General features: G+C 60.3%; 1 protein-coding gene and 1 long non-coding RNA gene across 13 annotated transcripts; one reads left to right on the top strand and one right to left on the bottom strand.

Annotated features, from left to right (window-relative positions):
- The first annotated feature begins 712 nt into the window (after positions 1-712).
- On the top strand, positions 713-3015 carry LOC121016032 (uncharacterized). Its single transcript, XR_005784079.1, has 2 exons — positions 713-1000; positions 1391-3015. It is a non-coding gene; the product is annotated as an uncharacterized LOC121016032 (long non-coding RNA).
- A 1099-nt stretch (positions 3016-4114) lies between these two features.
- On the bottom strand, positions 4115-26499 carry DLG4 (discs large MAGUK scaffold protein 4). Of its 12 annotated transcripts, none has more exons than XM_040453415.1 (22): positions 26409-26499; positions 26135-26233; positions 25823-25863; positions 17073-17237; positions 13656-13709; positions 13459-13518; positions 13121-13245; positions 12853-13022; positions 12613-12749; positions 12318-12462; positions 9667-9962; positions 9468-9570; positions 9205-9319; positions 7918-8094; positions 7595-7631; positions 7473-7500; positions 7297-7344; positions 6577-6678; positions 6124-6296; positions 5098-5207; positions 4513-4604; positions 4115-4334 (listed from the first exon to the last, which is right to left on the bottom strand). In XM_040453415.1, the coding sequence occupies exons 1-22, from the start codon at positions 26425-26427 to the stop codon at positions 4228-4230; spliced, it is 2403 nt and encodes an 800-aa protein (XP_040309349.1). In that variant the 5' UTR covers positions 26428-26499; the 3' UTR covers positions 4115-4227. The 12 variants fall into 12 exon arrangements, with proteins under 12 accessions (XP_040309349.1, XP_040309352.1, XP_040309353.1 ...); XM_040453418.1 differs by having other exon boundaries at positions 17172-17237; positions 26409-26498; XM_040453419.1 differs by having other exon boundaries at positions 13459-13509; positions 17172-17237; positions 26409-26498.
- Positions 26500-27266: the final 767 nt, after the last annotated feature.

The raw sequence follows: 27266 nt of genomic DNA, 5'->3' as shown, positions 1-27266 counted from the left end.
GCCCACCCCCTCGCAGAGCGCTCTGAGGCTCAGGTCTGGGATGTGCCTGCCTGGCTCTCTCCCCGGCCCCCAGGGTTAGGACTGCGACTCAGGCCCTCCGGCTGCAAAGTCAGGCACCCGGAAGGCCTTGCCAGGAGGTGACCGAACAAATGGGCAGAGCGGGTAGGTAACCGAAGGCTCAAGGCTGACTTTCCAAAGAGGGTGACCGACGGCTCCCGGAATCCAGGAGAGGCTGAGCAGGGCCTGAGTGGAGAGGAAGCAGGAGAGGTAAGGCGAGGCACCCGGGCTGGGAGCTCAGTGCTAGAAGCAGCCACAAGGGAAGGGGGTCTCGCGAGGCCTCAAGAAGGAGGTTGCTCACTCACAGTTGTGAGTGAGAACCGACAGAACCCACTCAAGGGCCTCCATACGCCCTGCAGCAGGGCGAGAACTTTCTGTACCCTGGTTCTCTGCACCCAGACACGCTCCAACTCCTCGGCGTTGGGACAGGCAGGATCCTGTGCCCCGGGACCGGTCAACACCTCTTTCCCCCACTTTTATTGACAGGTGAACGTTTAGAAAAAGGTAAAACTCACCACACCTGGGTGGCTCAGTCAGTTAGACCTCCCGCTCCTGGTGTCGGCTCAGGTCATGATCTCGAGGTTCGCGGGATCGAGCCCCGCGTGGGGCTCTGCGCTGAGTGTGCAAGAGCCTGCTTGGGACTCTCTCTCTCCCTCTCTCTGCCCCTCTTCCCCCACTTGTGCTTTCTCTCTCTCTCTTGCCCTCAAAATTAATCTACATTAAAAAAAGAAAGGAATGAGGAAAAAGATAAAACTCCACGTTTCCAGGTTTTAACTTACGTTTACCAGTAACAGAACAGACCAATAGCAATGATCGGTAACCGCTCTCTAGCAGGTGCAGGGCTGCGGGCCGAGGGTCCTGCTGCACATTCCTCATGGCCATCCAGCGAGGTCGGGAGTTATCGTCCCCGTTTGCGAGCTAGGGAAGCTGAGGCTCACAGAAGGTACGCTCTCAGCCCAGCCACAGCGCCTGGCCACCTCCCGTCCTCACCTCACCGCCTCCGCAGGGCTGGTTCTCTAGCGCCCCCTGCCGCGCTTTCTCCCTTTTCCCACCCGCCCCTCGCCCCGCCCCCGGCCGACCCGCCGGGCGCCCACCTGCCGCCACGCCCATTCCCCCGCCACCTCGCCTTCCGCCACGCCCCCTGCCGCCACGCCCCCCCGCCGCCACGCCCCCGCCGCCACCTCGCCTTCCGCCACGCCCACCTGCCGCGCGCCCCCTCCCGCCGCGCCCGAGCGCTTCGTAGGACACTTTTCAAGCCCAGAAGCGCTAGTTTCTCAGACCCCCTCCTCTGTGTCTCCCTCCCGCTCCACCCCACTGACCTTCTGTCCTCCAGCGTTCCCACCTTGTTCCCACCTCGCCCTTCCTCGGTCCCCCTGCACACTCCCCGCCCCAGGCTCCATCAGCGTCCAGGCCTCGACTCCAGCGCAGCTCGGAGGAGACGCCTCCCTGACCACCCCGTCTAAACTAGCAAAGACGCGCACCTCGTCGTCGTCACTTTGTTTAACAGCACCATCGTCATTTTGATCATCTGCACCCCTTCACCCCCTGCGGTCGGAGGTCCCCACTGCAAGGACCCCAAGGTCCCTGAGGGCCCCGAGGTCGCAACCCCCGCATTTCAAACACAGCTTGAAACCAAGCAAGAGCCAACTACGTTATTTGTTGAAGGAACTAGAGGGGGGTGGAGAGGAGTCAGGATCTGAACCGCAGTCTGTTTGGGAATCCAGTGCGCCTATCCACTCAAGCATACGGTCTCCTTAAACGGCCAAGGATGAGCTCTTTATAGATTTGGGAGAATATACCACAAACTGCCAAAGTGCCTCCCTCTGAGGAGTATGTGGAAGGAGATAGGGAGGGAGCTTTTTTTTTTTTTTTTTTTCCGAACCGTATGTATTTCTATATTTATTTCAATTTTTCTAAGGCCCATGTATTACTTTCATAATCTAGAAAGTGATGCGTGCAGGATTAGGTGATTCTCCCCCCTTCTCGGTGAACTCTCCTTAACCCCTTAGACCCAGACGCATCACCTGCACACACGTTCCTCAGCTCACAGATTCCTCCCCTTGGCCAATGGTAGAGAACATCAGCACAGCTTCAAACCATCTGCTCCTACGCAGAACCAAGCTAAAAGAAGGATTATTTGAAAAACGTCCTTGGAAGCTGCGAGGCTCCACCCGGTGAGGTGGGAGGCGGGAGGCGTCAGAGTCACCTGGGAGGTTTTCCTGAAACGCACAGCCCTGGGGCCCCACCCCCGGGATCGGTGGGTTGGGTTTTAAGTCTTGTGCAGGGCAAGCCACAGAGAGGACCACTGGTTTCAGGGACACACTACTAGAGATCTCTACCTTGCTCCTTGGATCAGCTCGGGGGGGGGGGGGGGGGCAATCCCATCCTCCCCAGAGCTGCTGAGCCTCGGGGGATCTTTTGCATCCAACGCTTAACTTCGGTCAGCAGGGGCGACCAGAACTGCCCTCTGCACCGTTTAGGGCTTAACCATCTCAACTCTTAGCACCCTCCACCTCAGCCTTCCCCCGTGGGGCCCCTGAATCAGAGGGGGAAAGGGGCAGGATCACAGCTGGTGCCAGCGACGGCTCATCTATGCTGCAGCCGAGGCCCTCGTGGTGGGAACCTGTCAGGCCCATGAACGGTGGGCAGAAGAAAAGCTGAGATGTGACACTGTGCACAGCAGCATCTGAGAAGCTGCAGCAAGACAGGGTCGGGAAAATCTGACTCCCTAAAAGAACCACAATTTTTTTCTCCTTTAGAATAAAGAACTCGGTAATGGACCATTTCCCTTTTTGCCCTGGCTACCAGGAAGCTCAGAGGTCATATTTACTCTCATAGCTACATAGCTACTGCATCTGTTTTTCATTTTTTTTTTTTTAATTAAATCTTTGGTATCAAGGTCCCATTTTCCTAGAGGTGGGGCATAAAGAAATCCAATAAATGAATATTTACACAGTATTTCTTACTAGCAAACCTCTGTAAACATCATGGCCAGAGCCCAGCTCTGTCCAGAACGCTCTGAACACGAACCAAGAAACTTGCCTCCGTGTTTTCCTTTAGGGAGTGTCTTGCTGTCCAGCAGGACCAGGAGAGTGATCAGGGCTGGGCTAAGTCGGCAGGGACCTACGCCGGTCTGGCTTCCTCGTTCTGGGCCTTTCGGTGACTGCACCATGCCTCCAGCCCCTCCCAGGCCCCTACTTCACTGCTGACCCACCGTCCCTGATTTCAGCTTCCCTCCAAGGCCCCCTCCAGGCCACTGTCCCCTCTCTGGGTTGACACGAAGATAGCTCTGACTACCAGGCCCTTCCATATGCTCCCACCCTGTCTCCCTCCTCACCCAGTTCCCAAATAAGCAGGCCACACACCAGGTTTCAAGTATCTGTCTCTTCCGTTCACTCTCTCAAAAGAAAAAAATAAATAAATTGCAGAAGGCGGCAGCATTTCCAGTCTTCCCCTGGCTCCCGACCCCCAACCCCGGCCCCACCCCCCACACTCCCACCCCCCCCACCCAAAAATCCCCAAAAAACCCCAGAAAAAAAAAAAAAAAAAGCCACAGTTAGACCTTCCACTCATGCAAACCGGCAAAGAAAAAAAGGTGGGGAGCATGTGGAAGGCAGGGGGCCCACAGTAGAGTCCCCCCACTTATCCCCCCAAAAAACCACCTTTGAGAAGAAAAAAAAAAATGGGAAAAACTAAATGCGAAACCAAGGGACATGGGGAGTTATGATGGGGGCAGGGGTGACCCCAGACCTGGCCTCAGGAGAGAGAGGAGGCCTGTGGCCCTGCATCCCTGCAGCGGGGTGCTCCTTGAGGGGGCCCTGACTTCTGGAATGTGTGTGGGAGAAGATGGGGGAGGGCAGGAGGCCCCCGGTGGGTGTGTGTGTGCGTCGGGGGCGGGCAGGGGCTAGGGTCCTACGGAGCACGGGCTCGGGACCAGGAGCCCGGCTCCTCCCCAGACCCCAGGTTCCTGGGGTTCAGGAGCCCAGTTCTGGGGTGCGGGGTTACATGCAGGGGAGTGTCCCCCCTCCAGGGCTGGATCCAGTTAGAAAGGAAATAAATAAGAAGGGACGGGAGGGAGGCCAGGGGGTGCGCAGGGCTTGGGCAATTCAGTCCAGACCAAGGGCCCGGGGGCCGGAGACAGGGCGAGTTCAGGCCACACCAGGGCAGGAGTCAGAGTCTCTCTCGGGCCGGGACCCAGATGTAGGGGCCTGAGAGGTCCTCGATGACACGCTTCACCTTGTGGTAGATCTCCTCAAAGCTGTCGCCCTCCACGATGGCTGGGGGGACGGGGGGGGGGGGGCCCGGGGAATGAGGCCAGAGCGAGGGAGGGGCCCCTTCCTCTGACTCTCCAAACCCCGAGCGGTGGGGCTGCCCCCCACCCAGGGAGGCCGCCTTTCTCAATCGTCCGCCGGGCGCGGCACCGGCCTGGGATCTGAGCAAGGGCCACAGCCTCACCTGAGAAGCACTCTGTGAATTCCTGCTCCAGCTTGGTGGCTCTGTCGAAGGCTTTGCGAGCTTGTTCCTCTGTGATCCGCTTATTAATCTCTCTGTGGAGAGCGAGGGAGACGCAGATCTGAGCACGGGTCCCGCCCCACCTCGTACCTCCTCCGTCCCGGCAAGTTCAGTCGCAACCAGTGTTTTCTGATTGGGAGCGCGCAGCGAAAGACACAACTCCCCGTGTCGTCTCCGGGGCCACCAATGAACCCCCACCCCACCGCGCGACCCACCCCGGCCGGGTGCGGCCGCTCCGGGAACCTCTCCAGAGCCTCATCCTTCCGGCCCTTCAGCCTCAGACTCTAACTCCCGACAGCCCCGGGGGCCCTGCTCGGCCAGCAGGTGCATGCCCCAGGGGCTGCTGGGAGTTGCAGTCTGGCCCAGCCCGAGGCTGGAGAGGAAGGGACAGGCCTGGTCCCCTTGGAGGGCGGCTGGGGCTGCTGTCCAAGGTTCTGAGGGGAGAGCTGGACACAGGCCCAGGGCCACAGATGCGGGGGGGGGGGGGGGGGCGGGGGGGAGGCCACACCCCCCCGAGACCATACTCACAGCACATTCTCCAGGGAGCGGGGGCGAATGAAGATGGCGATGGGGTGCAGGTGGGCCGCCTGCAGCCGCCGCACGGCATTGGCCGAGACATCGAGGATGCAGTGCTTCCCCTGGGGGCAGGCAGGGGGGGCGGAGGGGGACCAGCAGGTGGCAGGAAAGGACGGACAGAGGTGCCAGGACAGGACGCGGTAAGTGGAAAGGTGGGGGATGGGAGATTGGCCAAAAGGAGGTGACATGGATGTCAAAAGACACGTGGCCAGAGAGTCAAGGTGGGAAGGAGGTGAGAACAGACAGAGTTAAAGACAGAGAGAGGAAGGGGCAGATGGAGAGCAAGGGAAGAAGCCAGCACGGGAGGAGAGGATTGGAGGTAATGACGGAGGGGTGAGGCATGGGCAGGAAGGGGACCCAAAAGACGGGGCAGAGCAAGGCCAGAGGGGCAACAGCGAACAGGGTGGAGGGGATGAGGGCAGAAGCAGGAGAGAGGAAGGGGGAGAAGGGAAGTAGGATGGGGGGGGGGCAGACAGATGGAAGAAACAAGGAGAGGCAGGTGGGAGGGAGAAGAGGCAGATGGAGAAAGGAGCCGTGGAGGGAGAGAGGGCAGAGTGGGGGGCAGTAGGGAAAAGGAGGTGGCAGGGGAGCGGGAGAGGGGGGTGGAGGCCCCAGGAACAGGCAAGGCCAGAGGGCCACAGGGGAGCCAGACAGAGGGAGGGCACCAAGGTGGGAAGGCCAAGCCACCAAGGGCAAGGCCACAGGAAGAGAGGAGAAGTGGGGCAGGGATGAGGGAGGGGGGGGAGAGGGGACAGATGGCGGAGAAGAGTTTGGGGTCAGGCAGGGAGGGAGGGAGGCAGGGGGAGCAGGCAGTCAGACAGAGTTGCCCGAGAGGAGAAGGAGGCGGAGGAGGGAGTGGAGACCCAGCAGGGAAAGAGACAGAGAGAGAGAGAGAGAGAGAGAGAGTTAGAGAGAGCGGGGGGGAGGCCATGGGGTGGGCGGGGGAGGAGGAAGAGGCCGGGTGCCCGCGGGTCCTACCTGCTCGGCCACCTCCCGCACGGACTGGACGCTCGTTCCATATAGGTGGCTGTTGTACTGGCCGGCCTCGATGAACTTGTGCGCCTGAATGTCCTTCTCCATTTTTTCCCGGGAGGACACGAAGTGGTAATCCCGGCCATCTATCTCATATTCCCGCTTGGGCCGCGTCGTATCTGCCAGGAAGTCACCCCGCCCCCCGAAGATCTAACCACCGTCCCTCTAGCTTAAAGCCTGCCTACATCAAACCGCGCAAGGGGGCTGCTGGTGAGACCGAGACTCAGAGGGGCTGGGCCACCTCCCCCCACACCCCTTCCAGGGCCCCCAGGTCTCCAAATGGGGCAGCAGAGCAGATGAGAAGCACCCCTTCTCTGAGAATCCCTGTGTCCTCCTGCACCCCAATGCCATGGGCCCCGCCCCCATCTCCCTTCCCCACCCCAGGGCCCGGGCGCTCACGGGGAACACAGGATCCGAACTTGTCGGGGAACTCAGACAGAAGGTCATCATTGGCTCGGTCCTTGGTGGGCCCAAGGATGATGATGGGGCGAGCATAGTGCACTGAGGACAGAGAGCCAGCTCAGGCCGGGGGCAGAGTGGGGAGCAGCCGGGGCTGGGGGCCGGGGCTGGGGGGCAGAGCCAGGGAGCAGCTGGGGAGCAACTGGGCCAGGGAGCAGCCAGGCGGGGTTGCAGCTGGGGAGCAGCTGGGGAGCAGCCGGGCTGGGGAGCAGCTGGGCCAGGGAGCAGCCGGGCCAGGGAGCAGCTGGGGAGCAGCTGGGGGCTGTGGAGCAGCTGGGCCGGGGAGCAGCTGGGGAGCAGCCTGGCTGGGGAGCAACTGGGCCAGGGAGCAGCTGGGCCAGGGAGCAGCTGGGGAGCAGCCGGGCTGTAGAGCAGCTGGGGAGCAGTCGGGCTGGGAGCAGGTGGGGAGCAGCTGGGCCGGGGAGCAGCCGGGCTGGGGAGCAGCTGGGGAGCAGTCGGGCTGGGAGCAGCTGGGCCGGGGAACAGCTGGGGAGCAGCTGGGGAGCAGCCGGGCTGGGGAGCAACTGGGCCAGGGAGCAGCTGGGCCGGGGAGCAGCTGGGCCGGGGAGCAGCTGGGCAAGGGAGCAGCTGGGGAGCAGCCGGGCAGGGAGCAGCTGGGGAGCAGCTGGGCCTGGGGACCGGGGTCGGGCCAGGACTCACCTTCCATCTGCGTCACCGTCTCATAGCTCAGAACGGAGTCTTCTCGACCTAGTGGGAGGCAGGGCGTCTGCGAGGGGCTGGGAGACAGGGATCTTGGGGCCCCATGTGGCCTTCCTGAGATGTCAAGAGAAGCTCAGGGCTCCCTCACCCCCGCTTCGCAAGCTGACCCTACCTACCCTGTGATCCAGAGCTGGAGCCCCAATCCTACAGAGGAAGAACAGAAGGAGTGGGCCACGTGCTTGGTGGGCTTCAGCCCCGAGTCCCCCGCTCCTCCACCCGAGCTCGCTCCCCCACCTACCTTGGCCTTTAACCTTGACCACTCCCGTCGTTCGACCCTGTGGGGGACATGGGGGGATGGGAGGGTAGGGGAATGGCCACTGAGGGGCCCTAGAGCCCTCCCCTCCCCCGGACCAGCTGATAACACCACCTCCCGGCGGCCCCTGGGCCCCAGTACTCCTCAATGACACGTCTGCTCCAGAGGCTCACGGGAGGGAGGCTGCCCAGCAGACAGGCCTCCGAGGGGTCAGAGGGCAGGCCCGTCCGTGGCCTCTGCTGTCCGCCCGGGGACCCCTGGGACTGGAGCCCCTGTGGCAGGAAGGCTGCAGGCCCCAGGAGCCTCACCGCCGTTTGCTGGGGATGAAGCCGATATCATCGGCCTCGCTGTCGGGGTGGACCCGCCGTGCCTGCCACCACTCCTCATCACTGGCGTCGAGCACGTGCAGCACATCCCCAAAACGGAAGCTCAGGGCCTGGCTCAGGAAGCCACAGTCCTTGGTCTTGTCGTAATCAAACAGGGCCCTGCAGCGTGGGTGGCCGTCGGTCAGACACCGCCTGAGCTCTCTGGCGCCCCGACACCCAGCCAGGCCTTCTGGCAAAGTGTGGCCACTCACAGCCCTCCCGCAGGGGCCACGGACCCCGAGGAGCCCCCCCCCCCCCACCGTGTGGGGAGCAAATGCTCCACTGTGACGCACAATCACAACCACTAAACGCCACTCGGTCTGCACTGTGCCAGAGATCAGACAGGTTCTGGATCCCGTGCAACTTCTAGAACAAGATCTAGAACGCCGCCCTCCCAAGAACGCAGTCTGCAGGACGCATGCACGGGACAGTCAGGGAGGTACCCCGGAATGTGCTCGAATTCAGAAGAAGGAACAGGGCCACTCTTTGCTAACCCTGCCTATCCCCATCAGTACCAGATTCCCGTCAGTTACGTCATGACCCCGGGGTCCAGCCAAGGGAGGGCCGGACCGTGGAGGCAGCAAAGACAGAGCACGAGAACGGGACCGAAGGGGACCAAATGGAAGAGACTCTGGGACCACCTGGAGGCCCCTGGGAGCCACAGCAGACCGCCCCCAGGAGCCCACTGGAGCCCAGCGGGGAGGGAAGGGCCGAGCAAAGTGTCGAGTGCGAGATGCCCGTGGGACACCCCAGTGGACGCGTCCAGAAAGCAGATGGCCAGAAACGCGGATCTGGACCTCCAGGAAGAGGTGGGGCCAGAGCAGACGGGAGCCCCGAGGGAGAGAGAGGGTGGGGAGAGAGAGGCAGGGGCCACAGAGCTGATGCCCGGGGAGCAGGAGACCTGTGACCCCCTCCCCTGCAGGCGGGGGCAACATTCCAAACAGCCGAGAGGCATCCCCCTCCCCACTCTGCCGGGCAGTAACCTGAGTCACCCAACCGTGGAGGTCCTAAGGGAAGTGCCAGGCCGACCGGGGGCCAGAAGGCAGTAGGGACACTGGAGGCAGACGCTATTTTCCAGTTGATATTATTCCCCAGTGCTGACCTGAGCAGCGGGGCCCATGAACGGCGGCTGGGCATCAGGCCCGGGAAGGGGTGGGGTGGGGAGCCAGGCAGGGTTCAGGGCCAAGAGCTGGGGCGGGGGGAGACACAGGACAGAGAGGTGCATCCGACCTGATGTAGAAACCCCTTTTGGGGTTGCTCCGCAGGGAGGCGGTCCCTGAGCCCAGGCTGCTGTTCATGAGCTGTTCCCGAAGGTCGTGGATCTTGGCCTCGAATCGGCTGTACTCTGAGAAAAGGACGAGAAGGTTCCCGAGCTCTGGCCCCACTGGAGCGCTTCCAGCGCCCTCCCTTGCCCCCACTGGAGCCACCAGCTGAGGAGACCGGGCTCTGAGGACCCTCTCAGCTCACGACGCGGGGAGCGTCGGGCCCGGTACCTTCTGGTTTATACTGAGCGATGATGGTGACCGTCTGGCCCGCGTTCTTCAAGGCGATGGCAGCCTGCTCGTGACTGGCACTGCGGAGGTCAACACCGTTCACCTAGAGACAGCGGGGAGGGTGAGTCGCCGGGGACGGGGACCAGGCCCCAGCCCCGGAGTAGAGGAGGGGTGTGGGCAGGGCCCGGCCTTCCCTCACCGAGAGGATCTGGTCCCCCTTCCGCAGCTCCCCGCTGAGGTCCGCAGGGCCACCGGCCAGGATGAAGGAGATAAAGATGCCCTCACCGTCCTCGCCACCCACAATGTTGAAGCCCAGGCCCGTGGAGCCCCGGTGGATCACTATGCGCCTCGGTTCCCGGGGAACGTCTTCCTCCCCCAGCAGGTCCTTGGCCACCGGGGAGTAACGCCGAGGGGAGGTGGGGGTCATGGCTGTGGGGTAGTCGGTACCCAGGTAGCTGCTGTGACTAATCTCGTTGTCCAGGTGCTGGGAATAAGCTGAAAGATGTAGGAGAAGGGGTGAGGGCGCTGCGGGCAGGACCCACGGCCGCCCCACCTCCTCCCCAGGGAACCAGGAGAGCCAGACTCGGGTGACGGAGGCATTTCTCCGCCAGATAGTAGGGCGGTGTGAGGGGGGCGTCAGATCCCAGCAGTGTTGGGGGGCAGGAGTGCACAGGCCAGGTGAAGGGCTGGTTCTCCCGAGGGATGGGGGGGGGGGGTCATCGATTTGAAGGTTATATGTCCTCCGTACGCCAGGGGTGGCCAAGTGGAGGGAAATATTAGCACCAGGCTTCTGGGGGCTTCCTTGTGGGTGCTGGGTTTCCTCAGATCTCTCAGTCTATAAAAGTCCCCCCCTGCCCCTCTCCGGTTTTTCCTGCTCTTGGCTATCCATTGGTCGGGAAAACTAGGTCATTTGTCTGATAGAATTTCCCACTTTCTACGGGAGAAATTCTTTTTCAGTTTTTTAAATTTTTTTTAAGTGCTGTATTTTTATTTATTTTTGAGAGAGAAAGACAGAGAGCGTGCACAGGGCCGGGGCAGAGAGGGAGAGGGAGACACGGAATCCGAAACGGGCCCCAGGCTCCGAGCCGTCAGCACAGAGCCCGACGTGGGGCTGGAACCCACGAACCGTGAGATCATGACCTGAGCCAAAGTCGGACATACAGTCGGACGCTTAACCGACGGAGCCACCCGGGCACACCCCCTACCGGGGAAATTCTAAGGGGGAAATCACCACTTCCATCTTTGGGCTGTTACCGTGTGCTTCTACCCCGTTCCTCCTATCATTCGATCTAGAGGCTTTGTCAGACTCAAGTTCAATTTTGTGTCACAAACACTGCATGGGTGACACTACGTACCTTCCACCAGGCCACAACAGGATGCAAGAATGTCTGGTCGCCTTAGGTAAGACTGACTGGCAGGTTCAGCTGTCGTGGGCTGACCCACCCATTTCTATGCTCTCACCTAAGAGCTTCAGTGGCCACTGAGGACCGCTGCCTCCTTCTGATAGTTCAGAACCCAGTGATATTTCACTGGGGATTGCAAAATAGAATATTCTACTTTTTTTTTTTTTTGGAAGAAAAAGCACTTATCGGTGGGAATGATTCGATAGAAAAGAACTTTCTCACAGTTTGTGGGCTCGAGCCCCGCATCGGGCTCTGTGCTGACAGCTCGGACCCTGGGGCCCGCTTCAGATTCTGTGTCTCTCTCTCTCTCTGCCCCTCCCCTGCTCATGCTCTCTCTGTCTCTCTCTCAAAAACAAAAATAAACACTGGAATAAAATTAAAAAATAAATAAAAATAAAAAAATAAAAAAGAACTCTCCCATATCAACCATTTGGTGATTCTGAGGTACAGTTTGTACAGCACCTGACTCTGTCCCCGCATTTGCCAGTTTTCATTACGAATGGGCCCTTAGCATCCTCCAAAGGTGCCCAATTATTCTTAAGCATCATTATGATCTCATGGACCTCCACCTATTTGAGGAGTTGTGATTGAATAACCAGTGGGAGCCCCTCCTGCGTCGATAACGCGCCCTAGAGTCCTGGGTAGCTTTACTGTTTTTCTAGCCTGTAAGATGTTACAAACTCGTCTTGTGCATTTCCGGCACAGGATCTGGAACAGGCCCTTTCTCCAAGGAGCCAAGGTTCCTCTTGGGAGGAGAACGACTCTTCATCACGTGAAAGAAAACTCCTGTGTCTTTAGTTTACTAAGTTTTCGTGTGAAAACGGATGTTGAATTTCCTCAACGTCTTTTCCCGCATCAATTTCAAATGACCTTCCAATTTCTGTCCGTTGTTTAATACGATGAATCACATTAAGAGGTCTCCCAATACAGAAGTGCTTTTAGTTTCCCGAAGGAAAAAAAAAAAAATCTACTTTGTGACGATGTTATTCCTTTCATTGGCTGCTGTATTTGGTCTGCAACTATGTTCCCACAAAGTTTTACCTCTCTATTCAGAAGCAAAATTGGGGTTGAGTTTCCCTCTTTTATGTTATCTTTGGGACCCTTTGAAACGCCCTCATAAAATGAAACGTGAACCTTTTTATCTGTCCTCATGCTCAGGAGGAGCAGAAGAATGATCTATTCCTTGAAGATTTGAGAGAAATTAGCTACAAAACCATCTGGGCCTTGTGCCTTCTGGGGGAGAGACTGTCGACAAGCTTTTCTAGGTCTTGTCCCGTAACTGATTTTTTCACCTACTCTCCAACCGCAGAAGAAGAGACATTGTTTCTATTCTGTGGGGAGCATCTGAAGAGGAACACTCACTGGGATGTCATGGGGGTAACCGGGATGGGTCGTGGGGGTAACTGGGATGGGTCATGGGAGGCTTTGAGGTTTGGAGGGTTCTCACAGGTTGTGATGTCTGGGGGAGCATAGCTGTCACTCAGGTAGGCATTGCTGGGCTTGGCCACCTTCAGGTAGACAACGTCGTATGTGTTCTTCAGGGCTGCCACGGCGTCCTCATGCATGACGTCCTCCAGCCCCACACTGTTGACCTGGGGCCAAGGAAGGAGAGCTCAGACAGAGCCAGAAACAGCCCCAAGACAGACAACACCGTGGGAGAGGTGCCAAGGAGGACGGGGCCTTCCCGGGGGGCCAGGAGGCGAGACCCAAGTGTGGGCTGACAGAGTGACAGCGGTCCTCACCGCTAGAATCTTGTCCCCAATCTGCAGCCTCCCGTCCTTGTGGGCGGCACCCCCTTCGATGATCTTTGTCACATAGATGCTGTTATCTCCGGGGATGTGTTGGTTCCCTACGCCCCCCGCGATGCTGAAGCCAAGACCTGGATGGAGGGGAGGACAGAGGTGGACGTCCAGGTTGGCTGGGGAGCCGGCGTTGGGGCGGGGGACGGTCGGGATGGGGGTGGAGACACGACGGGTCACTACCTTTAGGCCCCTTGATGAGTTTGATCTCCATAAGCTTCTCAGCTGGAGGCTTCCGCCGCATGACGTAGAGGCGGACGATGGAGCCCGCCTCCTTGAGGGCCTCCACCGCGGCTGAGTGGGTCACCTCCCGCACGTCCACCTCATTCACAAACAAGATGCTATCGTTGACCCTGGAGGCAGCGAGGTTGGCCTGAGCCAGGAGCTTCCTGCTGCCCTGGCCCTCCCTCTCGAGGAAACCGGCACCCTAAGCCCTGTGTCCCCTCCCCACCTGAGGCGGCCGTCCTGGGCCGCGGCCCCGCCAGGAATGATCTTGGTGATGAAGATGGACGGGTCGTCACCAATGTGTGGGTTGTCGGTGCCGCCTGCGATGCTGAAGCCCAGACCTGAGTTGCCCTGGGCAGAAGGAGGGGAGGAGCGTCAGCCCTCCTGGCGGCCCGCTCCGGGAAAGGCGGCTCGGACTCGGGCGGGGGCATGGGCCAAGGGGCCGTGACGGGAGCAGGAAGGGACAAGACTAAGGGACCGGCCACCGAGTACACACAGGCACAGAGAGAAGCGTGACAGGGAGCTGGGGGGACCTCAGGGCGGGGGGCGGGGGAGCCTGCTCACCCTTTCCAATGTGATCTCCTCGTATTCCATTTCCCCCTCCGTCCCGTTCACCTGCAACTCCAGCACGGACCAGAAACACAACACCAGTGAGCCGGACATTCGGACCTGAGCACCGGCCCCTCCCCTGCTGCTGGGGCCCAGGCCCTCCCACTCTCCCTCCATCCTTCTGCAGTGGCCCCAAAATCTAAACAACTCACATATCCCGGGGCTTCTAGAGTGTCTGTGTTGACAATCACAGGAGGAGAATTGGCCTGTGAGGGGAAAAGGAGATGAAAAGCTGTCTGAGCCTTGGCTCAAGAGGAAGCCTGTCATCGAGGGTCCCACCAGCCTGGCTACCCGTTCGGGGTCCCCTCTTGAACCAAGCCTGCTCTTGAACCCCTCGAGGCCCCAGCTCAACCCGTACTGCGCACACACACACGCACACGTGCACGGCCCTAACGCTGCCTGGGCCCGGGCCCCCTGAATGTGGAAGGAGGTGTCTGAGAAGCGGGAAGGGAGGGAGAGACAACCAGATGGGGGAGCAGCAGGTGGTAAAGAGTGGGGGGGGCAGGCGAAAGGGGGAGCTTCTCACCGGATGTAACACCACGGGATGCTACTGCCTTATGCGCTACACATACACCCCAGTGCTTACGCGTCCCCCGGGGCCTGCCCCCCATCCCTGTCCCTGTCGGCCCATATGCACCCGGGAGCCTTGAGAACCCTCCCTCGGATCTGCCCCTCACCTTCCCACACATTTGCCCTAAACCCCGGGTCCCGGGAATCCGGGGTTCCCCCAGCTGCAAGCCCCTCCCTCCTCACCCACCCGCCATCCAATCCACCCCTTCCTCTAAGGACTCTGTTGCCTAGCGATGGTATCCAAGCCCAGCCAAGGCCTGGGGAGACCCACCTCCAGAAGGCCCTGTCGCCAGGACAACGGGGGTGGGGGTGGAGTGGGGGGCGGGAGATGGGCGTGGCCTAGGAGCGATCAGACTCCCAAAGGCAGAGGGGATCCGCTAGCCCCGCCTCTCCTACCCGGGGCCCCGCCCCCCGGCAGCCAGGGGAGAGAAGTCCAGGCTGAAGAGGTTTGTGGGTGCAGCGCGTCCTGAAGGGCCCCGTTCTCCCTCTTGTACGCCCCTCACCCTACGCAGTGCAAAAGACGTCAGGAAGGGGGAGTGGTGAAAGACATCCGGGTCCTATCTTCTCATCTACTCCCCCCACCCCAACCTCCATTCCGGAAAGGGTTAAAGTGGGCGTACCCAGGTCCTGACGTCAGTCGCCTCAACGCGGCAGGGTCTCTAGACTCTGGGGCGGGGCCAGCTTTAGGCCGGTCCTAGGGGCTTCCCCAATTGCCAGGGCAACCGAAACCCCGTCTCCATGGCAATGGGAGGGGAGGCCAAGAGCTTCCTTCCGGGGTCCCCAACCTATCTCCTCCTTAAACAAATATTTATTTGGAGCCTACGAAGCGCGAGGCAGTCATCACGGATTCCCCAAACTCCTCGATCCCCCCCCCCCCAAAGGGCCCCTGCTCTCTCCTGCTATTTCTCAACACTACAGGCTTCTTCGCAAGCTCTGCAATAGATTTCAAACCCGCAAATCCATTAACACCGCCAACCTCCGACCCTTCAAATCCCAGCAAATGCTGTTATCCAACCAATAGCCACGGCCAAAATCCCCTCCACAAGGCTGTCCTCCGTCCCCACCCCATCCTTGTCCTAAAACCTCCTTCCCCAGGCCCCATCCCTCCTCCTTGGCCACCTGGCTCTGCTTCCCACCCCTCCCTCTACAGCAGCCCACACCCTGCACCCGTATCCCTGCCCCACCTTCCGTTTCCATCTTCCAACCCAGCCTTGGCCCTCCACCGGCTTTCAGTCCTTATCCAGCATCATCGCCCCCCCCCCCCCAACCCCCACCAGCCCTCCTGCTCAGTGTCCAGCCCTCATCTTCCACCCTAACTTCTGACACCCCGGAGATATCCACTCTCCCTTATCCAAGCTTCAAACCCTGGACATTCTGTCCAAACCACAGTCCATTGTTCTCAGTCGATCCCCGATCTCGATCTCTGCAAATTGAGACTTTTCCTTGTCCCGTCCCCCCCCCCCCCCCCGCCCGGCTCGGGCCTGGTCCCCAGATCCCCCCACCACCCCCCCTGCTGGCTGGCTCAGGGCCACCAGCACTCTCTCCTCTGCTTCCCTGTCTTCCTGCACCCTGATCCCCACACTCGATAACCTGAGCCCACTACCACCCTGCACGCCTCCCTCTCCCCCATATCCCCTCCCCAGGGAGCTTCCTGGCCCCACCCCACGAAGAGCGACTCGAGTCTGCCTTCCTCCACTCCTTGCAGCTGTCACCGCTTCACAGGAATACTCTGTGCTGTCTCCTCACCTCCAGGGCCAGACTTCTGTTCCTCTCCATCGACTCAACCTTGGCCCTGATTTCACAGCCTCACCCAGTCAGCCCCAGGGCCTCTCCCCCTTTTGGGGTCTCTCCATTTTGCTACAGGCCAGAGAACCCTCTTTCTTTTCCTCCTCTTCCTCACCCCAGAACCTACCGCGGCCCCCTCCTTGCCTCCCTATCTCCAGGTTCAGAAAACTCCTCCCTGACTTCGTGGTGAAATGTCTCCAGCCTCGCCCTCCCCAGGGCATCCTGCAAGATTCTGGAAGGCCACCCCTGCCCCCACGGTGTTCCCCTCAATGTCACAGCTTGCCTGGGGCCTCCGGCCCTCCCCATCCTGTGCCCCCAGAAAAGAGGTGTGAAGGGGAAGAAGATATATAGTTGGCCTGGAGGAGGGAAGGTCCCAGAGACAAGGCCTCCCCGGGACTGGAGAAGGGAAGACAGGGCGTGGATAATATAGGGGGGGGGGGGGGGGCCCGAAGAAGAAAAGGGTGGTGGCCGGAAAGGGGAGAAGGGACGACTAGGGGACGGTCACTGCCAGAGGGAGAGCTGGCCCCGCCGAGGAGGAGCACGGAGCCCGCGCGGAGGGCCTGAGCTGGGGATCAGGGAGGGAGCAGGAGAGTGCGTGGGAGGAAGAGAGAGACAGCATCCTGGAGAAGCAGCCAGCCAGCCAGCGGGAGGGAGAGGCGGGGAGGAGGGGAGGGAGCCCAGGAGGGGAGCAGAGGCCGGGGCAGGGGACCGAGGCAGAAACGCCCCACGACTGGGAGTCTCCGACCAGACACATGGAAAGGGCTGGAGACTCGGGCGCAGGCAGAACCAGGCCCAGAGGCCGGAAGTGGGGGGAGGAGGCGGAGAAGGGACAGGAGCAAATGCGGGCAGCTGGAGCTCCGCACGGAGCTCAGGACACAGAAAACGGAAACGGAGGTGGGGGGTGTGAAGGAATGAAGAGGGCCCGGGGGGGGGCCCGTCCTGGGGGCGCACACCTCTCAACACACGTGCGCGCAGGCACGCGCACACACGCACTCGCCGGCCTTAAGCTCTACGCCCACCCCCCGCCCCTCGTCCGGCCTCTGTTTCTCCTCGGTGGGGACGAGGTGTTTCCGGGCCCCCCCCCCCTCCGGGCCCCAGCCGCCCCGCCCCAGCCTCCTCCCGCCTACGGCTCTCGCCCTACCGGCCCTTGGGGGTGCTTGTGGCTCCGAGGCTCCGAGCGCCGCACTGGGGAGGGGGCCGCCCGAGTCTCCTACCTTGAGGGGGGAGAGGTGGGCGTGGCCCACGACCCCGTGGCCGGCCTCGAGGTGGGACAAGTTCCTCTCCGCCACGTGCACCAGCTCGGGGGCGTTTACCTGGTTGGGGAGGTGGGCCGGGCTGTGCTCCAGAGGGGGCGTGTCTTCATCTTGGTAGCGGTATTTCTGGGGATGGGGACCGAGGCGTCACCGGGGCCGGCCCAGCGCCTCGGGCTCCAGGCCGCCCGCCCGGCCGCCTCCTCTCCCGCCCCCCCCCCCCCACCCCCCCCCCCCCCCCCGTCCCCCGAGCCTTCCACCCGGCACACCCCCTCCTCCGGCCGCCGTTTCTCCCGCCTGGCCCAGGCCTTCAGATACTAGTCCCTGTCACTGCGCCAGCCCCCTGACACGCTGAACCCCCATTCTCGACGTCCATCCCCAACTTCTCTGCCTCCCTCATCATCCTCACCCCACTCCCCCGGTTTGTGAGCTCCCTCGTCCATCTTCCAGCTGCCGCGCCCCTGGCGTCTCACCTCACTCCCACCCCACCCTCACTGCCTCAGTCTCCCCACCGCAGCCTCTACCCCAAGAGCCACTGGCTGTCCAGCACTGGCATGCCAGACAGAGGCAGGGACCGCAGTCAGGCCCTTCAACTAGCAGGTAGTTGGCATCAGGCCCCCAGGCAGGACAAAGCTGAACTGGTCCAGCTCCCCGTCCAGCTCCCCCTCCACTGGCCCAGCTGGTTCCCCAAGTAGTCTGCACAGGGGCCCCCACGAGTCTGGCCCCATCCCTACAAACGCCCGTAGCCCAGCCAGTTAATCGGATATACTGGGAGCAGAAGGGGGAGGAACAGACGCAGTAGCGCTCAGGAGGGGGACAGGAATGGGTGTCTTCCAGGCTGGCTGGCCGGGGAAGGAGGCGGGGAGCTGGGTCTCAGAGTCCATTCCTGGTCTCCCTCTGGCCTTTAGGAGTGGAAGACTCAACATGACCCCGAGTCCCTTCCCAACCAACCACCAGCCATCTCACCGGCCTCCTCTGCTAGCTTAACAAGGACATCAGTAAATGAGATTAACTGGGGGCCAGAGAGAGAGGAAAGGGGGCAGCTGGAGACAGCACTGAAGGGCAGCGACCCCGCCTGGGTCCACCCACCTCTGCCGCCGCCCCACTCCTCAGGAGCCAGCCCCCCCCAAGCCCCAAGCTGGGGTTGGGGGGGGAAGAGCAGGGTTCCCTGGGGACAAGACAGAAGACCCCGCCCCCAAGTACACCTAGGTGAGAAGAGAAGGCAAAACTCCCCTCTCAAAAGAAGCATCCGAGAAGCTGAGCACCCCAACATTCGGAGGGCAACGTTTGCTCGATCCAACTGGAGGCAGCTTATCAAAGTCAATGCCTGTTAGCAGGATTCTGAAAACTCTGGGGATGTAACCCAAGTTTGGCCGTGGCTAAGGGCGCAGCAAGAGACTAGGAGAAGGAAAACGGTGCTGGCGACACGAAGCCTCTCCCGCCCAGGCCAGAGATGAAGCACCTCTGAGAAGGAAAATAGGGGCTCATCAAGATACACCCGGGTTTCTGGCCCGCAGACCTGGAGAGAGAATCCTGGCCCCCAGGGTTCAAGACCATGGGCACAAAGTGTAGAGAAGGAGAAGTAAGGAAGGGGGTCGGTATAAGCTACGTAGCCCCCCTCAAAGGCTAGGCCATCCTGGATAACAAGAATTCCACGACCTGGAAGAGGCTGTCCATTCCACACCCTGAAAAGGTGGTCTGCAGCCTGGACAGTGCCCCAGAACTGGGGGTCCGGGGGGACGGGCGGAAACAGCTCCCCTGTCCACTTCCCCAGAGCCCCATCCCCTGCGTGGTCGTGAGGCAGGGCCCAGGGGCGCAGCTTCTAGTCTCCCTGAGTCAGGGGAGGGTCTGAGTCCACCGCCTCTCCATCTTCAGCCCACCTCGCAGAGGGGATCCCTGAATCTGGTGAAGAACTGTCAGGGTGCACAGAAAGAAAATGGAATCACAGAAACTCGTCATTTATTCTAGAGAGGAAACAAAGAGAAGTTTTTATCACAGTGAGACTGCAGACACGTCTCCCTGCCCTACCCCCATGGGGTGGGGGCTGTCTAGGACTGAGGGAAAGACTCCCCTGCATTAGGAGACAATGTGAGGGACCCACATTGGGCACAAGGGAAGGGTACAAAAGTCCCCAGAATGTGGCTGAAGGAGGTTAGGGCCTATGTTTGGTCCCTGGAAAATTTCAGAGTACTGTACATGTAGTAAGGGGTTGGGGGGGAGAAAAAAAACGTCTGGAGGGGTGTGGGGGGGGGGGGTAATTCCAAAAATCGACCGGGCCGGGGGGGGGCGGGGGCAGCACCCCTCAAGCCCAGATTACAGGACAACTAAAGCAGGACAGGAAGGAAAGGAGGATCCCCTGTTTTACCCCACTGGAACTCTGGGCCCCAACCGCGACAGTTCCGATGGTATTGCAACCAGGTCTGAACCCCCAATACATTAGGGCAGAGGCAAGGAAAAGGCCTGGGGGTCGCTGTTGTTCCTTTCCCCTTGGCCCTCGCGTCACTGGAGCCCCAGTTGCATAGAATGACCTGGAACCGAGGCTTGCACCCCCAAAATAGAGGGGTGTGAGTGAAAGGGGGATGTTGATAAGAGGGGCGACCCACTGCGCCTGTCCGCGAGACACTGCAACCCAGAGACCCCGCGCCAAGCAGAAGTAAGAGCGACAGCACTTGAAGCTTGCACCCTGAGATTTGGGGGGTCCGGGAAGAGGGGAGCGGGGCCGGAGCCCGTACCGCGGCACGTACCACGCAGAGACACATGGAGGCGAATCTGTTCCGAGCCGACATGGAGAAGGGGAGGGGGGACTGAGGGGAGGGGACGGGTGGGAGACCAAGGGTCCCAGGGTCGGGGGGAGGGGGAGGGGCAGAGGGGCGGGGGCTGCGGCGGACGCGGCGACTGGAGGCTGCGGCCGGAGGGGGGGGGGGGGAAGGCGCCTGCGCAGTGCGGGAGAGCGTCACGATGGGAGAGAGGGGGTGAGGGGAGACCCTCTTAGCCATCAACTTCCCAGGTTCCAGCTGTTTCTCTGTGGACTTCACCTTCCACAGTGTACTCCTATTCAGAACCCCAACAGAAACACTCCTGAAATTTACCGGCTTATAGCTGTAATTCTCATCTAATTTCCTGCCCCTAAATTCACCAGGTCCTTAAAAACTCCCAAAGCTCCATGGACCACTCATCTCTACTGGACTCCTAAGGTGCAGGAAGGAGGAAGCACTCCACTCTCACCGTAGAGGGACCCCCCCCCCCACCCCCCCCCCAGGATCTAAAATGCCTCCCACAAGCCCCACCCCCCTCCCTCCCCAAGGATTATTAATAGGGACCGCATCCCCTCAGATGCCAAGATATCTCCTATTCTAACCAGCAGTCCAGCCCCCTAACTTGATAGCCAGACAATGCTTTTCAGGAGTTTAAGGACCACAGACACGACACCGGCTGTCTCCTCAAATTAAACCACCGTTTAAATCCTCCCTTTTAAAATCATATCCCCCAACCCACCAACGGAGACCTTGACATTAGTGCAAATATTACCCTTTCTATAACGTCAACATCCAAATAAGCAGTCCTCAAATTCCTTTGGGGTCCCCTGTCCAAATCCCTGCATCTAATGAGATACTCATGATTTTCCAATACGCACAGCCCCAGTACCACCAGTGGGGTGCCCTGCTGGCTCCATGGGAAGAGCACACAACTCTTGATCTCAGAGTCTTGAGTTCAAGTGATCTCCCCTTCAAGTGTGGAGATCACTTAATAAATAAGCTTTAAAAAAGAAACACTTAAAAAAAAACACAAAAAACAAACACCCGACTCCAATTTCTGGGAGTATTCAATGTATCTTAAAGCTGGCCCTCCAAATTGCATTGTAATCTCTTCAATTTTTTCCCAAACCTTTAAATTAATAGATCTTTCCCTATCCCTTTTCTTCACCCCTCAAGTGCACACATCACTCCTCTCTCTGGCTGCCCTTCCTAGTCATCACATCACCTCCATGATTCTGAATTCCAACACTGCTACAGGAGTGCTCCCGAACAGATCTACCCCCCACACCCAAGCCTCAAAAAATATTCACCAAAGTAAGATCTGGCCTGCAATTTGCAGTGACCCACAAATCTTCCACAACACCCCAAAACGACTGCCTCAGAGGTTTCCATTTTCTCCCAAACAACTGAACCTGAAAGCCTCTCTTTACAAATATTATCCCATTGAACGCCCACCTTCCCAACTCTTAAAGCCCACTGAGCAGTGGCCTCAAATCGGCTTCTCTGGCTTCTCTATAATGCCCACACAGGGCAGAGAGGACACACTGCCCTAGAATCTCGCCCATGTCCCTCCCTCCCCGTTATCGGAATCTGTTAGATGCGCCCCCAAGATGACCCCCAATGCCCTAGTTTCGCATCTGGGTAGAATGCTTGGATCCTCAGAGGGAGCCCTTACGGAAGAGCTGAGCTCGAAATTCCTTCTAGAATAGAAAACGCACAGGTCCTACTTCTCCACCAGTGGGCGCTGTGGCCCCTTAAGACCCTCCCCCATCCCCCATTTCCTTTTTCCCTCCATTTTCCGTTTCCCTGTTGCCTGGCAACGCAGCAATCAAGGACTTTGCTGTCGCCTAGCAACCGTCTCCCTGGAACAGAGAGCTGAGGTAGGAGGTTGTGCTCTGATGAAATCTGAACAGGCCTCCATCTTAGGAAAACTGAGACGTCAATCGCCCAGCCTTCGGATTCTCCTTTCCAAAGACCCCCGCACCCCGCAGTTCCTCAGACAACAGGCCCCTCAAAACCCCGTCTCCCTCCGGCGCATGGGACCACGCCACGCCCCTGCCGGGTCAGCCCCGCCCTCATTTCGGTCAGGTTACCCAGCCCTCAGGCCCCGCCCCATTCCGAGGGCTGCCACCGCCTCCCTCGATAGAGTAAGCCAGACCCCACCCACCTGCCTCCAAGAGACCACGCCCCCGTCCACTTCCCGCCCATTCGCTCCCCCGGCCTCGCCCACACTGTCCCTCCGCCACGCCCCTGTCCGCCAATGAATGAGGCCTTTGGCCACAGTGCCCCGCCCCCGGCATCTCAGCTTTGCCCAATAAGGACCACCCGGAGGGTTTAACCGCTTCGCCTCCGGGGTCCGGCCCGATACCCCCGGTCTTTTCCCACTCTCCCCCCTCCCCCACTTGTTCTGCTCCGCCCTCCGACACCCTCGCCCGGCCCTCAAGTCGGCACGCAACTTCAGTCGTCGCCGGTTGCCATGGCAACGGCGGCAGCAGCGCGGGGAGAAGGGGGAGGGACGGGGGCGGAGTGGGAGAAAGAAGATTCTCAGAGGCAGACACCGGCAGAGACCCCGGCACCGAGTAAGACTAAGTGATAGCTCTAAAGGCGGAGTGAGCACAAAGCACAGGGCCTGGCGCATGGTAGGCATTCAATAAGTGTTCCTTCAATTACTGCGGCAGGAATCTAAATATAGGCAATGAAAGATGGAGGGCTCTCAAACGGAGCTGGGAAGCTCAACCACCGCAAAGCCTGGGCACCCCCTACCTCACCCAGCATGTTGGGAGCGGGGGACGATGGGGGTGGGGCTGGGGGGGGGGGAAAACAAGCGCCTGGTGCCCCCTGCTGGCTCCTCTCGGCTACCCCTCCGCTGCCCTGGATAGAGATGTACCACAACTCCCAACAGCCCCACGGACAGCAGCCCTCTAACAGGAGGGCTCCTGTGCCTCAAGGCCTTATGGGAGTTGGAGTCCTCGTCATCCCGAGCCTGACAAGTTTTCCGGCCAAGGAATGTGGCAAGCTCTGGGTCTCCTCCACGCCTCTGTAAAACCCCAAATGCATGATTGATCCTCTCTGCGCAAGGCTCCTTCCTTCAGGGATACTCACTCTGGGCTCCATCGAAGAAGTAGGAGTCTGGAAGGGAGATGAATAAACTCCCCCTCCCAGAATAGCTGCCAGTGCAGGCAAGCCCCTCACCCTCGCTCGCACATGTGTGTGTGTTCACATGTTGGAAGCAGGGCCCACACATTCCAACTGGCTTTCTGGGTACACCTGTCACCCGGAGGACCACAGCCAGGGAGCCTAAGGCTGAGGGGCAGGCTGAAGGCAGGAGACAGGAGAAGCTAAGGATCAGACAGACATTAAAGGAGACCAGGCCAGAGAAAGTGAGGCACAAAAATCCACCGAAACCACAGGGAACAGGGGAAGCAGCAGCATGGGAGAAAGCCTGGAGCCCACAGAAGGGGCGGCGGGGGGGGGACGCAGACAAGCAAGTAGCTCTGGAGAGGGGGTGGGGGCTCTGGACCTAAAGGTCCTCAGCCTCCAGTCTTTTCCATCCATGCTCACACGTGCACACTGCATGTGTACACACATGTGTGAGTTTGTGGCAGGGAACATGTGTGTCCTCAGCTCCCTCCCCTGAGAAGCTGCAGTTCCCACTAAATATAACCCCCTCCCCAGCCTGTGACTCACCCGGACCCCGCCTCCCCGGCCCCCACTTCCTGTCCCACCCCCCAACCCCCAGCTGCCTGCCACCCGCCCAAGCCTCCCTCCACACACCAGGCACCCAGCTTGCCAGTCCCAGAGTCTCCCAGCCAAGACCTAGGTATATTGCAGCACCCACCAGGAGCTTGCCCCATGCTCCCCATCCAAGATCTGCCCCTTCCAGGCTCGGACCACAGGGACGCCCTCGTCCGCTCCTCACGGCTGCCAGGCCTGCCCTGCTCCAACTCCTTTTCACCAGGGGAACCTGAAATCCAGGTGTCCTCCCCCACCTCGATCCCAAGTGTCAGGGGTAAGAGGAACATTCCCCTTAATCTGCTCTGCTCCCTCTTTCCCAACACGGGGAGGATACGGTGTGGGAGGAGGCAGGGATATTGAGCACCTGCCCGGGGCCACCCCCAAATTCTGCACCACCCACCTGGTCCCCCTCCTCAAATCCCCTGTCTCCCCAAAGCTCTCATCCTCCTCAGGGTCTGGCAACCTCTTCTCCCTCCCAGGGGAGTACCCCAAACCCTCACCTCACCTGGTCCATTCCCTCAGGTGGCCCTGTGGCAGGCCCTAGCCCTCTGACAGCTCCCAGCTATCCCCGTATTCCATATGATCCAACCCTACATCGACAGTTCCCTCAAATCGAGAGTACCCCCGAATGCATCCACCACAAGATGCTCGTTCCATAGCTTGAAGGCCCACCCCTTCTCCGCCAGCTGACACCCCCAGACCAGTCAGGCACTCACAACCAATAACCTTCTACCCCCATGCCAAGAGCCCCCTGAAATTGCACAAGACACCTACAAGCCAGTCTGTCCCCCAGGAGGGAAGAGGACCCCCCCCTCATGTAATCCACCTTCCAATGCACAAGAGCAGGACTTCCATGTGAGCCAGGCTTCTCCTTAAATAAGTCTCCCTCAAGCCTCGTTGGCGAACCCCAAAACCCACTAGCCCCCCCCAAACCACAAGACAGCCCAAATTTTCCATTTCTCTACAGGTACAAAGGGATCACCCCAGGGGGCACCTGTGGCCAAACCCAGCATTATCTCAGATGTGAACCCCAAAACTAAATCATGACCCCCAAATACATGTTCTGATGCTGTCACTCCTGGGCCCCCAGCCCCAGGTTAGGCCTGCCTAACCCCTCCCCACAAACTCATACCCTCCCCCCGCAGCTTATAGCCCCCCCCCCCCATCATGCTTACCTTGGTTGTCACTATACAGAGACAGTCCATGTTGGGGGGGCTGGCCGCGGCGGCGGGTAAGGGGCTCTGACTTCATCGGAGTTTCGTTCCTCCCCTCCGTGGGTTCTCACCCCTCCCCCCTCCGCACCCCACTTTTGCAGGGGGGGCCAGGATGGGGGGAGGGGTGAGAGGGGAAAGAGGGGGTTGGAGAAGGGAAGGGGAGGGAGCGTGGGAGGGAGGGGAAGGGGGCCCTAAAAGGGGGTCCCCAATGGAGGGGAGGGGGCTTGGGGAGCACACCCCGATTCTCAGGAGGGGCGGGGGCACCGGGGGCTGGCAGCCCCGGAGTTCGGGGGCTGGGGCATGAGCTGGGGTGGGGGAGGGGAACTGGATTTCGGGGAGCCCCGGGGTAGGGGGGGGTCTTGCCTAACGGCCAGGGGCTAGGGGCCGTGGCGGGGGAGTGGGGTGGGGGGGGGTGGGGGGCGGCAGCGGCCGAGGGAGCCGTGGAGCCGAGGAGGGAAGGGGCCCGCGGCCCCCCCCCCCCCCCGGGGGAGGGAGGGAGCGCCCGCGGCGCGCGAATGGGGGGGGTGCCTTGGCAGAGTTAACTGCTTCGGTGCTGGCAGGAACCCGGATAATGGGAAAACGAGATAACAGCAGATGCAGAGAGGCCCTGTGGCAAAGATGGAGGCCTGGCCGGGCACCAGCGCCGACAGCAGAGATGATGAGGAGGGAGCACCCATGCTGGTTTAAATACTGGAGCCAGGCCCTGGCCGGGGGCAGGGTGTGAGGGAGGGGCTGGCAGGAGGGAATCCCTGGGGGGGCTATTTCCCCCTCAGGATTCACAGGAGGAAGCCTGAAAAGTAATTTTGTCCTGGACTCTTTGGTGCCTGAAACTGGGGCAAAGACAAGGGGGGGAGCGGGAGGAGGAAGGGCTGCAGGGTAGGAGACAGAACATTCTCTGCACCCCTGACTCGGGATTTTGTCCCCAGGGCCCCCAAGTCTTCAACATTGGCTGTCTTCGCTCCAGCCCTGCCCGCTCCCCTGAGGCAGCGGCCCCACCTCACCCCCTTACCTGGCTCTCTGAGATACAAGCCTCATAATAGTCGAGGATGTCTGTCACCAGAACAGAGCTGAGTTACCCTCCCCCACCCCTGCCTCCCGGGCCACCCCTGCCACCATCTCTGGCCTCCTTCTGTCCGGTGAGGGAGGAGCTCCTCCAGCCAGGGCTGCTGGACTTTGATGGGGGACAGTCAGGACGACCGACCCCTGCTTGGACCAAGGGGACCTCCACGCCCCCAACCAGCCCCCAAGTTTGGGCATTGCCCTCACAGGCCCAGGCCAGCCCTTTCCAAACACTGCCCCTCAGATGATTGGGGCTACTCACCCAGCAAGGCCTGGAAGAGGTCACTGTGCAGCACGGTGAGGAGATGGGGTGCCCACCGCAGTAGTGGGGGGGCCAGGAGCCAGAGGGCTGACCGGGGAGCTGGAGAATAATGGGGGTGGGGTTGGGACAGGGAAGACACAGAGGGACCAAGACATTCACCTTCCCCAGCCTGTGCCTTTTCACCCCAGATTCTATGGGAAGGTTCAGGAGAAGGGTCCCCAAATCCCAGTCCCCGCCCCCACCAGCTCCAGCCCCCAGGCCTTTCGTTTTTCACCTCTGGGTCCCTCGGACATCTCTCTCTTCTGTCACTTTAATCTCCCTAATCCGCAGGGTTGGAGCTGAGCTGCCTTCTCCCCACCCAGTTCCAGCTGTTAGCCTAAGGAGGCAGTCTTATCTCCTCCTGGAACTTCGCACCCTGGCCTCTCTCCCCAGAGCCACCGAGCCATGGATGAGAGTTTGCTACACTTTTCGAGGGAAGGGGACCCCCCCCCCAAGGAGGCTCCAACCACCCCAAAGGAGAGGAAGCTGAGCCCAGATCTTTCCTTGGGGGGGGGGGGGGTGTTCCCAGTAAGGATGGCAGAGAGGGGGTATGAGTTACCGAGGACTCCTCGGCCCAGAGCTAGAGAAGTGGGGGCTGGGGGACGTGAGCACCCCTACAGCTCCTCACAGGCTGGGAGGCAACCAGAATGCCAGCCGTCTAGCCTGGGCACATGGTCTCAGGAACAAGGGCAGACAGAGACAGGCATTCAGGAAGGTCTCAGAGGCCCTCAAGGGGAGGCAGCGAATTGGCAGAGGGGAGGGGACGGTCCTACGCTGAAAATTCAGGTGTTTCCAAATTAGTGACACCTCCTAGGTCTCAGGAGAAATGTGCTTGGGACACTCGCCCTGCAGCTGGAGCCCCCCACCCCACCATGTCCCTGCCTTTCGTGTGGGTGGAGACGGATTTCACAAGGGACCCCAATGGGTCGTCTTTCCGTGCCTCTGCCTCTGGCATCTATCGTAAGCTTCTTCCTTCCCACCTCTCCCTTCCAACTCCACCTGGGAAGTCCTCCTTTCCGTCTACCCTCCATCCCTCTGGCTGCGGTCGCCTAAGCCTCTCCCTCTTCCGTCCCAGCCGGTCCCATCACCCCTC

This window comes from Herpailurus yagouaroundi, unplaced genomic scaffold (assembly GCF_014898765.1).
Source record: "Herpailurus yagouaroundi ecotype Mexico unplaced genomic scaffold, PumYag 208, whole genome shotgun sequence".
NCBI lineage: Eukaryota > Metazoa > Chordata > Mammalia > Carnivora > Felidae > Herpailurus > Herpailurus yagouaroundi.
The sequence above is the reverse complement of the archived record's forward strand: the minus strand, read 5'-3'. Positions and strand labels throughout refer to the sequence as shown.